This window comes from Macrobrachium nipponense, chromosome 6, assembly GCF_015104395.2.
Source record: "Macrobrachium nipponense isolate FS-2020 chromosome 6, ASM1510439v2, whole genome shotgun sequence".
In the NCBI taxonomy this organism is placed as follows: Eukaryota; Metazoa; Arthropoda; class Malacostraca; order Decapoda; family Palaemonidae; genus Macrobrachium; species Macrobrachium nipponense.
In genome coordinates this window covers 7,903,736-7,918,095 of record NC_061108.1, presented here as the reverse complement: position 1 = coordinate 7,918,095, position 14,360 = coordinate 7,903,736, and the positions used below count along the sequence as shown (strand labels likewise).

Sequence of the window (14,360 nt, the reverse complement as noted above, 5' to 3'; positions counted from 1 at the left end):
TACGACGCGAACTCTTTTATGTTTAGCGGGAACGGCTTCTCCTGCTGCATTACGGGTGTATACTATAGGCCCTAGAGAGCATGAATGAACTCCTCCGTGGCTTATGGCGCCGTTCTTTCCCTCGCGACACCACCACAAGCCCCTAAAAAAAAAAAAAAAATAACTGTCACAGAAACCAAACCCCATTCTCTGTCACGGACGATCAACGAAATGGAATGGATTCCCTTCGAGACAAACTTTCCTCATCATCATTAACGAGATGGTCGGGTGAGAGAGAGAGGCAGGGCTAGGCATAGAGAGAGAGGGGGGCGGGGACGGGGGTGAGGGTCAAGTTAAATCAATTGCTGGGCGTTAGTGATTCGTATAACCGTTCCTAAGTACCCAATTACAGAAAGTGAACGCGACCTTGTGTTTGTAGGCGTGACGTCACGGATGCGTATGTCAGTGTTGGCTGGCACCCTCAGTCGCCCACTTGCCTTCGTGGTGATCAGTTCGGAACTCCGCGCATCTCGGTGACTGGTGCTCGCTCACACATTCTCGCTCGCGCGGCCGACGATCGGCGCCGCCGTAACTTTTTCAAAGAAAAAGAAATACCTTCGGGTCACGGGCATTTCGTCCACTTGTGCTCTCACGCTTGTCATTTAATCCCAAAACATTCAGTGGTTGTTCATTTCCAAAAAGGGAGCCAGGTGTGCGTCCATTTCTTAGTTTTCTTGGAATATCTTTCATGCGAGGGAGCTGCTGTACTACTACTCGAAGGTTTGAAATAGAAAATGTTTGGCTAACTGGCGGAGCTAAAAGTTTGCGAAGCGCTGAAGTCAGTGACGTCCAGTTCGTTGACGACTCTTCTTTGACCTTTGCCTGATAGTCCGTGACAGTTAGCATGTTGCCAGAGGTCCCCCAAAATGTACACTGGCCCTCGAGACTATGGAAATAACCAGTTGTTGGTTCTCGAGGAGGGTCAGAAAAAGCTGCCTGCTGAAAGCGAACCGCCCTCTACCTCCAGCTGCGTTTTGGAAAGCTCTCCGCGGTTTACCATGGATTATTAAAAAGTGGTAAAGAAGACAGACAGCAGAAGACCATGGCTCTCCTGACGCAGTGAAACCAACTCCCATTCAGTGAAACCAACTCAATGGGAAGACGATGAGGGTAAAAAAACCCCGGGAGAAGACTTAGATAAACGACTACGATATGGTAAGTGTTACGAATTGCCAGGGGTCGTTGGTGTTCCTCCTTCGGTGGAGCTGTTGCTTAATTAATTGGTTTCGATTCAGTTGTAGTGGGGTTCGTTATGGCAGACATTGAAAGGGTGAAACTGTTGATTAATTAAGTGATTTCGTTTTGGCTGGAATGGGATCTGTTTCCAAACTTCAAAGTCATTTTAGGTTGGCATTGAAAAAGTCGATCTGGTTTTATTAATGCTGTGTTTGAGCAGGTTCATTATAAATGTGGTTTTCCCGTTACAGTTATCAGTTGCAAAAACAGCCGATTCACACTTGAAAATGACAATACTCCCTTTTCAGGGATGTTTTCCATTCCAATGAATCCATTCTTCATCTTTCATCATATCAAAAATTTGTCTTTTCAATCACTCTTTAAAATATAAGTACTAATCATTCTTCCCAATTTTATGGGCTGACAATACGCCATAGAGGTCTTTAGTAGGCATATGGGAAAGAGAGTCGTATTTTATCGATATGATTTTACTAAAAAATTGTCATTGCATATAAGTATAAACCCCATCATACAAGAGAGCTTCGTAAAAAAAAAAAAAAAAAAAAATTCCATTGCATGAGTGAATTTACTCATACATAAAAAAGTTTTTTTTTTCTTTCTTTTTTTTTTTTTGCAACATGGAGTATTAGCGTAAAAATGTTAAACTTCATCCCTTAACTGCCAGAGTTCAGGAGATAAAGCTGCTGGTGATATGCGTTGATATCACTTCGTAATACTGACACCATTTTGGGAAAGGAGAGAAACCAATTTCACTTTCCAGTCATTCGATTACACTACCAAAGAATGATTATCTTCATCAAATTTGCACTCGTAGTTCATTTCCTACAGTTTTTGCTCTTTTTTAAGGAACATCCGTGTACAGGATTACACCTTTTAGACCATGTTTGCGAAGAGGATTTCCCTTCTCCCAGGACTCTGTTACTTTTAAGTTCTGTAGAGGTTTATTACTTTTAAATTCTGTCGAGGTTTATTACTTTTAAATTCTGTAGAGGTTTAACAGATGGGCGGTGTTTGATTTTGGATGAAAGTATGGGACAGCAAAAATTGGGATTTTGTGTGTAGACACAGGGCAACTGGCAACAGCATGACTGTGAACTGTGCTCTAATGCCATTGGTAGAATTAGCAGATAAAACTAGGAAGAAACCTACCCTCAGTCACAGTTTGTTATTGCGTGTGAAACCATTCGTTATTTCTCAAAAAATTTCTGAGAGAAGAATAAGAGATGCTGCTTTTGAAAACAAGAAACCGTGAAATCTGCATTGTCTTTTCCTAAGTCGGCAGACGCGTAGATTATTCTAGGCTAACATTGCGTATATATATATACCATTGTTTAAAAATCCTGGGTCACATATGACTTATCAGATGATACCTTTATTGACAAATAACTTTCTTTTTTGTTTAGATTAATATGCATGCAAGCATACGGCCACGTATGCACGGACGAACCAACTCATACATGCATATCGTTAAGTGTTTATATTTATATGTATATATACAATATATATATATATATATATATATATATATATATATTATATATATATAGATATATATTACATATATATATGTATATATATATATATATATATAATATATATAATATAAAATATATATATGTGTGTGTGTGTGCGTGTGTGTGTAGGTATGTATGTGTGCATATACACGCGTTTTGTGGCTGTTGATTTCGTAGCAACAGAAGCTGGAATCCGCAAGGAAAAATTTTCCACCTAGCCTGTTTCGAGCTGTGATAATTTTGTGCCTATGGAAGAAAAGACACCGTGAGGATGAAAATGGTTTATTATTATCCACGTGTGTTGGGAGGTAGAAAAACAGGGAGACAGAAAATGCCTGCTGAGTTGGGAACTCTTGTCAAGATGCGACTTTAACCCTGGAGGCGACACTCGAAGGTTGAACGTGATGTGGACGTGTGTCTTACTTTCTTCCTCTGTAGCAACTTTGTTATGGGGAGGATAGTTTCTTTTAAGAAGCCATGGAGAAATATATATATATATATATATATATATATATATATATATATATATATATATATTTTTTTTTTTTTTTTTTTTTTTTTTTTTTTATATCTTGTAGAATGTTGGCACAAAATCTTTTGGAATGTGGTTGCTGGCCCCTTATCATTGTACTGTTAACCTCTTGCCAACATCACATGAGATGTGGGAACTCTGCTCGTCTTATTGTAAACTAACCATGATATAGGCTCCTAATCCTGTCAGTGTCCTCGTTAGATATATGGAATTCTTTCTTTTGTAATATCTTGTCACTTCTGTTTAATAAAGGTGTCGCTTCATCTGGTGGCAGATGTCACCTTCGGAAACTTTCGAAAGGGCTGTCAAACAGTAGTGTCCCACAGAGGAGGGAAGATTCTCTTCCTGTAGAAATAGCTATATAGTGCTTTGTGCTGTTCTTAGAGGCGTTTCTGAATTTCTGTAGAAGGGATGCGTTCTGCAGCACGTGTCAGCACAAGGGATTGTTTGTCATTCTTGTGAATAATTGGATTACATTTATCTCTTGTCTAATTTCCTTAATACCACGCAAGCGCACAGACGTATACATACCTGGTTTCGATTCAGATGCGAGTCATAAATTTATATCTGTTCCACGCGTGATTGTTTTGGATTATTCCTGACGCACATACATATATATATTCATATTCCTTTTAAACTTCTTATTCTCAATTTCCCTTTCAGCGTTGAATGACCTTTTAGGTTCCAGGGCTTGGCCTATGGCCTAAATTCTATATTCTAGTATATTATGTTCTGTTCATTAACCTTCTTGTGATGTTTTTTTTTTTAATTCGTCTCTATTTCTTGATTTTTTTTTTTTACTTTTATTTAAACGAAGTCTAGCTAGGAAAATTTGGGGGGCACTGCCTACATTCAGCATTGTGCGGCTAACTGTAGGCAGTTCTAATGGTACTTTGCAGCAACCCTTCTGCCCCCAGTTTCTTTGCTTCCTTTTACTCTTTATTCTTTCCCTCTGGTTTCTTCCTATTTAGCTCTCTAACTTTTTTATCTTTATCTTTTTCTGATCATCTGTTTTAGTAATAAGTCCTACGAACGATCATTGTGAGAGTCAAGAATTATTATTATTATTATTATTATTATAATTATTATTCTTATTATTATTATTATAAAGACAAATGTACTTTTTGTCGACTTGAATCGCTGACTATTGAGTAGGTTTGCCTTTACCATCTATTCCGAGATGAGATTACCTGCTTATGCAGCCGTTCTAATCATACTCAATCATAATAATTGAATTAGCATAATTTTTCATTTAATTTCTGTACTTATACAGTTATCAAAAAAAGAGAGCTAAAAAACACGGAATTAACATAATAATTTTTCATATAATTCCGAGTAGCTATTCAGTTATCAAAAAGAGAAAGATAAAAATAATTGAATTAACATAATTTTTCATATAATTTCTGTACTTATACAGTTATAAAAAAAAGAGAGCTTAAAAACATTGAATTAACATAATAATTTTTCATATAATTCCAGTAGCTATTCAGTTATCAAAAAGAGAAAGATAAAAATAATTGAATTAACATAATTTTTCATATGATTTCAGTAGCTATACAGTTATAAAAAAAAAAAGAATGGAAAAATAACTGAATTAACATAGTTTTTCATATAAATTCAGTAGCTATACAGTTATCAAAAAGAGAAAGATAAAAATAATTGAATTAAAATAATTTTTTTTTCATTATGATTATCAGTTAGCGTATACAGTTTTTATCAAAAAAAGAAGATAAAAAAACTTATTGAACTAACATGATTTTTCATGTGATTTCATTAGCTATACAGTTATAAAAAAAGAAAGATTAAAAACTATTGACTTAACATAGTTTTACATATGATTTCAGTAGCTATACAGTTATCAAAAAAAGAAAGATGATAAGAAATTAAAATCGTATCACTTCCTTCGTTAAATTAACATAACCATCCGCATAATTACAGAAGCTATACAATCATGAAAACAAAAAAAGGGAAATAAGGAATGAAATTCTTAAAACTTTTCTCTCGCCATATTTTGAGAGATTCACGAAGTGATTAAATAGGCATTGCAATATAAAATTCACGCCATTTTTAAAGTCTGTCTGCGCTGAAATTCTTCAGCTTCCTCAAAGATTTTATGTCCTCAAATACGACTGCAGCACCTCAGTGGCGTGGTCGGCTTGGTCTTGGCCTGCCACCTCGGTGGCCGCGAGTTCGATTCTCGGGCATTCCACTGAGGCGTCAGCTATGTGTATTTCTGGTGATAGAAGTTCACTCTCGACGTGGTTTGTCACGTAAAACCGTTGGTCCCGTTGCTGAATAACCACTGGTTCTATATCTATGCAACGTAAAAACACGTACAAACAACCAATAAAAATCAAATACGACTGAGAGGCAAACTTGTGCGTTTGTGTCTCGTCAATGGATTTATTTCTTGTTGAGTTGTGGCACCGTGTAAGAAGTAGATTATCTTCAGAAATTTAGTTTAGGTACCCCCGTTTGGGATTAGTATCGTCAGTGCACCTCATGCTGTGCACTGTAGGCGTTACGTAAGTCTCTTAGCAGCGTCCCTTCGGACCCTAGCTGAAACCCCTTTATTCCTTTGACCGTACCTCCGTTCATATTCTCTTTCTTCCTTCCAAACATTTTTTACTATATATTTCCCTTTCAGTGCTGAATGACCTCATTGGTCCCAGCGCTGGGTCTTTGGCCTTCAATCTATCTTCTATTCTATTAATTTATATGTTCTTTATTTCGAATAACATTATCTATAATATTGTCCTATTATATTTGAGATATATCAACTAGAGTCTCAGAATCGAAGCATTTCTTGCATCTATTTCAAATCAAGACTTTAAGTCTTCTTCAAGTTTTCTGTAAAATAAAAACTGATTGAGAAGTCTTTGTATGTCCGTCCACACTTTTTTCTGTCCGCATTTTTTTTTTTTTTTTTTTTTGTCCACCCTCAGATCTTGCAAATCGTTGAGGCAAGAGGGCTGCAAATTGCTATGTTGGTCTTCCACCCTCCAATCATCAAATATACTAAATTGCAGCCCTCTAGCTTGTGTAGTTTTTATTTTGTTTAAGCTTATATTAGCTAAATCGTACGTCTGGCACCGCATTTTGTACTTGATTAGTGTTAGAATCCCTGTCAGTGGACCTTATTTCATTCGTAAGTATTTTTGCATTTTTAAATTTAAAAAGGAAAAAATTATTCATAATTGAAATACAGGCGCTACTGATTAAGGCAGAACAAATAGCATTTTATTTTATAAAGAACTTTTAGGAAAAAGAGGAATTTCAGAGTAGTCGCCTTTATTGCCGGAGACTATGTTGTTCCACCTTATCAGGCCTGTTGGTTACTTTGTGCTTAGAGTTAAACCACTCCTGTGCGGTACCTGTCCGACTGATAAGAAAGGCTTCTCTGCTGTACCAAACAAGTCATTGATGTGACCATGCATGTTAACATGCTTTCTCTCTCTCTCTCTCTCTCTCTCTCTCTCTCTCTCTCTCTCTCTCTCTCTCTCATATCTTTATTGCTCTTGTCCGTCGATCGTAATGTTCTGTTCAATCTTAAATTCATAATCTCGCAAATCATTTAAATTCATAATCTCGCAAATTATTTTACTTTATTAGGCCTCTGTGTGTGTGTGTGTGTGTGTGCGCGCGCGCGTATGTATGTATAAGAGGTAAACCTTATAATATGTTCCTACCTGGAAATAGAAAAGTAAAATTTTTATATATTTTTTTTTAAATTCGTGATCCGAATTCAAACAAGGTTATTAATATTCATAGACTTAATAATTCCTTTTATATCAATTATCATCTTTTGCCAGATATTATAATGTCCTGCCATTCGCAGAATTTGACAACTACGCAAAAAATTACCCAATAAACAAAAGAGAAAGCGAAAGAAACAAATTGAGCCGTTGTGTCGAGCAATAGGTAATCTGAGAACCATTCATGAGTGCTACCTGGATTACGAGACGAAAAAGAATCCATTTGCAATCTTTTTCTTGTTTTTATTTTTTTTTCCACTCGAAGGCTTTCTTTTCTGTCTTGAAAGAAAAGTAAGAGAAGGGAATAACTCGATAATTGTTTCAAAAGACCTTCGTTTGACGCAGATGCAGGTTTTATGAACCTTTATTTCTTTTCGCTTTGAAGTGCTTGTAAGGGGTTTTCAATTTTGTTTATAGTGTTTTAGTTTATAGTGCTAATGGTTCTACTTTCTCTCTCTCTCTCTCTCTCTCTCTCTCTCTCTCTCTCTCTCCTCTCTCTGTAGAGGTGCCCCACACTGAGGGACCTGGGGCAACCCGAACGAGCTGTAACGTAAGGTAAGGTAAGGTCTCCATATATATGTATATGTATGTATGTATATATATACATATATATGTAAAGTTTTACCTAATGGATCCATGGTTTGAAAATCAAACCAATTCGAAAACCAGTATGAAAAAAAAAAGGTCATATCACGCGTACTGTTAAAGAAAGTATATAATGGATTTTGTTGACTACCTACCAGGTACTTAATTCACTACCTAGATCAACAGGGGCACAATGGATTTTAAAGAAACGGTCCCGTGTGTGTGTGTGTGTGTGTGTGTGTGTGTGTGTGTGTTGTGTGTGTACATGTGGTTTAACGTATTTAAAATTGTCTGCATGCGACCACACGATTATACAATGCCGGACTAGACGGGGATCATCAGAAACTGTTGCATCTCACTCCTGAGCATAATAAGTTGAACTAGTAAACTGCATGGTAATGCATTTTGACCACAAATGTAGTATTTGATGCTCTCTCTCTCTCTCTCTCTCTCTCTCTCTCTCTCTCTCTCTCTCTCTCTCTCCCCAAACGCTCACAGACGTGAGTAATTTATCAAGGGAAAATATTCTGATTTTATTGCCATATGTCCTTTCCTCTCTCTCTCTCTCTCTCTCTCTCTCTCTCTCTCTCTCGCTCTCTCTCTCTCTCCTTTTCGAAATTCGAAGTCGACGGTCTTTGTATTTATCTTAAAAGTATGTTACATTTGACTCTCTCTCTCTCTCTCTCTCACACACACACACACACACAGATGGGCATAGGTAGAGACAAACAAACTGACAAGACAATGGGACAAGGTTACATGTTCTCATTACGTAACGACACTTTTTCATTTTTTTTACCTGATTTTTTTTTTCAATATTCGTTAAAGCTATTTCGAATATGTAAGTTTTGTATGAAAGTGGTGTTTTCACTTTTATCAGTCTTTTCTTTACATACACACACAGATATATGTGCACATAATATATGTCTATATATATATATATATATATATATATATATATATATATATATATATATACTTTCTTTAACAGTACGCGTGATATGACCTTTTGTTTTCATACTGGTTTTCGAATTGGTTTGATTTTCAAACCATGGATCCATTAGGTAAAAATTTACATATATATGTATATATATATATATATATATATATATATATATATATATATATATATATATATTATATACATACATGCATAAACCAATTTGAAAAGCGGTGTTTGATATATTTAAATATATACATAACCAGCGTGGAAAAATATATTTTTTTTGCTTGCATAGCCTATATTAGAAAAATAACTTTGAAAAACGACATTTGGTGTTTCTACATATATAAAAAAAAAATCACCTCGACAGACGGGGTATGGTTTCTTTATGTACATATACAAAAAAATAGTTTGAAAAGTGGTGTTCGGCAACTGTTGTCGTTCCCGGCGACCTTTGCAACCAAGGTTGGGTATTGTCACAATACATTTTAGTCCGTTCCGCTATCCCTATAAACGTCCCTTGGGCATGATGGGGACACCACATTTTGGGGCAGAATTACTTCGGGATGTGAGGCAGGTCGTAATAATGAGGTTCCGATTTGTGAAATTTTTTTTATCATGAACTATTGCTTAGCTGTCGTGTCTCGACGGTTTCGTCACTGAAAGGAAGGAAGGGAAAAAAAGATATCTATAGAATTGGCAGAGTCACCTCAAGGCAGCGAAGTTATCGCCTCACCTCGTACTTGAGGAAGAGTTTTAAGGTTGCAGTTTATCGAGTCTGAGCTGTAGCACTGAATATATATATTATTATATATGTATATGTATATATAATACAAATAAGATATATATACATACATACATATGTTTGTATGTATGCATATATATACACTATACGTATAAATGTAGTTATGCATAGAAACCCCCTGTTCTTAGCGACCTTTGGAAATGAGAATGCTAGCCACATGGGCTCCAATACTGGTAATAATACAGTATATACTGTATAAGATAACAGACGGCAGCTGACTTCATAAAATCAATAAATGTTGCATCAGCCTCTAAAGAGACACTTATTTTCCTAAGGTCATTTTTGTTCGTCCTATATTTATTGATGTCTTAGTTTGTGCTCTTTACTCAAGTGTTTGATGCAGATTATCAGTCTTTTATATAAGAAATATTAGTAGCGGCCGAAACCTTATAGCCTATTGTTTTTATAGTTCAGATTCAGTGTGATGATCGATATCTTGGGTAGAATGATTACGTGGGACTGGTTTTCAAAATTCGACGATTAATCTCAAGAATTTTTATTTTGTAACTGTTTTTGAGAATCTACACTGGTTTTAATGTTTGGCTGTTCATCTTGATCTAAAGGGTGTTTTCTTTGTCATTTTTTTTGCGAGAATCTGTAATTTCTGTACAAGAACCACAGCCTCCTAGGCCTATATCCTAATCCGTGAGCTGACTAAGATTTATTGATTTATACAGTATCAGACGTTATTCATATCTAACTAAAAGCTTATTATTATTTCGTATGACGTTTTAATCCAATTCCAGGTAGTAGTTATGTGCTTGGGAGATGAGAAATCACGGTGATTATCGCCACATTTGAGACTGTTTTGTTATTTCTAACTATAGGATCGGTATCAGAGTAAGCTAAACTTTCCTAAATTGTATTTATAAAATTGTATTTACTCGACTAATCTTCCAACGCCCGCCTTAACTAAAACAGCTATAATTCAGCTTCTAGCGTGTCAGAGCAGACATTATTCCCAACCATTCATGGATACTGTTGAGAATCTATTAATTGTCGACCACGACTTTTTTTTTTATATATATTTTCTATTTTGGTCTGAAGAGTCGACAACTCCTCACCAAGCATCGTACTCCCCGTCACGCCTTACCTTGCTCACATAAGGCCAATTTAACCCAAGGCCTTTGTATAGGCCTTGATTTAACCTAAACTAGTCCACTCCGCGGGCCCCGTAAGTGAAACTCGCGGTGCACTGTAGGCATTACTTCAGGTCCTTTGCAACATCCCTTCAGCCCCTAGTTGCAGCCCCTTTCATTTGATTGTACCTCCATTCATATATACTCTTTCTTCCATTTTACTTTCCTCCTGTTACAGCCGTAGAACCTCTTACTCTTCATTCTCCTTCCTGCGCTGAATGACCTCATAGGTCCAAGCGCTTGCCCTTCGGCCTAAATTGTATACTGTATCAATCTAATATCAATCTAATGCAATAGACGTTTAAGACGATAATATATCTGTCACTGATCTTCGTCTCGTAACACCTCCGGTCCATTATCCTGTTGAAGTAATGAATCATTTTTGCCTTGAAATAATCACTAGGTTCTGACAAGTCAGCTTTGTCCCTACGGCCCACTGCCTGGCAGTTCATTCTTATCTCTGCAACAATGTCCAGGCTTCCAGGGAAGAGGATAATGACCGACTCAGTTTTGTGATCACGTTGACAAAGGGAGTAGCAGCTTCCTACAGGGTATCATCTCCTTTGAGGTGTGAAGCCTCGTGAAAAATAGGAGATGTGGTATCTTTGATTTCCTGTCTGTCCCACTGGTAGGAAAGTCATGTAAAAGAATATAAGTTCATGAGGAATACTTGGTTTGTTTTGATTTTGCCGAATACAAGCACTGTTGTTTAGACCCGAAATATCCAACTGATGCTGTTTAGGCATTGTAATGTATTCATGCTGCCTGGTTAGATATTGTGCTGCATTGATATTGTCCTTGTAGATATTATGCTGCATTGATACTGTCCTTGTAGATATTGTGCTGCATTGATGCTGTCTGTTTAGATATTGTATTGTACTGATGCTGTGAAATTACTTATTGTGCTGTTTTGAAACAATCTGTGTTGTTATTGTGCTGCATTGATTCATGCTTCTTGAATATTATGCTGCATTGATACTGTCTCTATTACGCTGTATTGATACTGTCAGTTTAGATATTGTGCTGCATCGATACTGTCTGTATAGATATTTTGCTGCATTGATACGGTCTGTTCAGATATTTACTGCATTGATGATGAAAATTACAATAATAAAATAAAATTCCAGTAAAAATATTCATCTAAAGATACACGATTACAATATTAAGCAAATTAAAATAGTCCCAACGAAACTCAAGTACCATTTCCAGTAGAGGAAGGAAGGCATTGAGTGACCAGGATAGCCTTCGAAGGCTGCATGTCCGTTGTTGACGCCAGGTACGGAGGGGTAGAGACACTTTGGTTGTTCAGTTTAAGGAACAATCGTTTTTTTTTTTTTTTTTTTTTTTTTTTATAAAGAGTGATTCGAAGACCGCTAGCTGCTGCGGAGAGAGAAGGCGCTTTTCGCTTTTGTGATGAGAGTTTTAACGTGTTCGTATTCAATATTACTTTTGCATCTCTTTGTATGGTCACGGATGTTGGACAGAGAATTCAGGAGATGATAACTTAACTTCAATAGGTCGCATCAATAAATTTACGGCTACATAAAAAAGGCATGTGTGTGTATATATAAATAATACATATGTATATTATACATGCATATATAAAATTTTATATACATATATATATATATATATATATATATTATATATATGTGTGTGTGTGTGTGTGTGTGTCTGTGTGTGTGTGTGTGTGTGTGTGTGTACAGTTTTGTGTGTAAGTGCGTGGAGCCAAAGGTACTCACAGGACCTGGAAATTGCAGAACACAATCAATATAAATATAAATTCGCCCATACAACTTAACACGCAAGGGAATCATGTCTGCTTAAGCAACGCAAGTCAAAACAAAAAGTATGCCAGTACATCACACTATCATATTTATCGTTTAATGGTCCGTGTTTGCGTCTTAGAAGACTCCTCGAAAAGAAAGGAAGACAAGGTTGGCATCCTTGTTTGGTTGGGCGATTCGTCTTTTGCCTTCTGCAGTGAGGCTCAGCTGCATCGAAGTTGACAGACTGTGAGGAAAATGACGGAGTGATTCCAAATGCAGGATGGTCATAATTAATATGATATAACGCGGACGATGGGGCTCTCTTTTTACACATGCATGCCGTTGTTGTGTTTGAGTGTACAATGTATGCACACACACACACACACACACACACACACACACACACACATATATATATTATATATATATATATATATATATATATATATACATATATATATCATATATATATACATATATATATAATATATATACATTATATATATATATATATATATATACGTATATATATATTATATATATATATATATATATATATATATATATAAAGATAAATGCCACGAAGGAAAAATAAACGAAGGAGGTCTGCAAGATCTTTCGACTTTAAAAGTATCTGCTCAGTAAAGGACTTTTAAAGTCGAAAGATCTTGCAGACCTCCTTCGTTTATTTTCCTTCGTGGCATTTATCTTTATTTATGGATTTATCACGTTCCTAACTTTCGTGATTCAGTTATACATACATACATACATATATATATATATATATATATATATATATATATATATATATATATATATACATACATGTAAATAGTATATACATTTAAGTACATATGTATACATACGTATATATACATATGTATGCATACGTATATATACGTACAACAGACAGAATTCATTACCGACCTGTAGAGAGAGAGACAGCGATCTCTGAAATATATTTCTTTCTATATTTTGGCGTTTTTAGATAGATAGATAGATAGATGGATGATAGTTAGATATATATAATATTCAAGTGGGTATGTATATACATACAGGCGTCCAGGGCACTATCGATAATCGCGTACAAGACGACGGCACGTCCTTATTTAAAGCATATTAGCATACATGTGGGAGGCTTGATAGATCTCGCCTGATAAGACGCCTTATTATCCCGCTGTTATGAACATCCAGGGCCTCGTGAATGATGGAGATAATTCGGCGTTCCAGGACCAAATCAATCTCTGTTACGACCTGTATTATTCCAGTCAGGCCTCTGATAAGGATGGAGTGTTTCTGGGGAAGACCCTCTATTTTTCAGCTTCTCTCTCGGTGTTCCTCTATTGTTTTTTTTTTTTTTTTTGGGGGGGGGTGGGTGGCTGTGTAGAGGTTTTGCCTTCAGTTTTTCAGCTTTGTTATAGAGACCTTTTTTTTTTTTTTTTTGAAAGAGCAAACTCAATTTCCAAGGTAATCCAACATTTTTTAGTGGTACCAACCATGTTTCGAGAACATTTGTTTATGTTTCAGAATGACAAATTTTGAATAGGATTCCCGGTTTTTCAAGAGGACCCTTAGTTTGTTTAATAAGGCCCAAATTAATTTTGACAGAACCCTCAATTTTGCCAGATGACCTAGTATTTTTGATTGAACCCTCAATGTTCTGGTAATACTGTCAATTTATCAAGAAAACCAAAATTATTTTAGCATGAAGCTCAATTTTTCAAGGTGACCCAGTTTCTTTATAGGACCCCCAATTTTCCAAGAAGCCCCCCACCCATTTTTTTAAAGAGCCCTCGGTTTCTCAGGAATACTCTAAATGTATCAAGAACAATTGTATTTTTTATAGGACACTTAATTTCTCAAGAAAGTCCTCAGTTTGGCAACTGCTTTCTCCAGATTTCCTTTTTAACGGTTTTTTCCCCCGAGGCTTTCAATTCATTACATTTTATCAATCTTATATTGGTTACTAAGTGATTTTACCTCCTTAGTCATAATGACCTGGTGGAACATTCAGATGTATCTTGTATTCTTTTAAAACAGAAGCCAAATAACTGTTTGTGTTACTGTCTGCTGTTCTCTCTC

At 36.0% G+C, this 14,360-nt stretch overlaps 1 protein-coding gene across 2 annotated transcripts in view; it reads left to right on the top strand.

The window, feature by feature from the left end:
* Positions 1-471: 471 nt before the first annotated feature.
* LOC135216868 (dopamine receptor 1-like) overlaps positions 472-14,360 on the top strand; it is a 419,542-nt gene continuing 405,653 nt past the window's right edge. For both annotated transcript variants that reach the window (XR_010314948.1, XM_064252382.1), the window contains exon 1: positions 472-1,194. Coding sequence is in view for 1 of the 2 variants with exons in the window: in XM_064252382.1 (XP_064108452.1) it covers positions 1,192-1,194 (3 nt within the window). In the remaining variant the exon portion in view is untranslated. The remainder of the gene's footprint in view (positions 1,195-14,360) is intronic.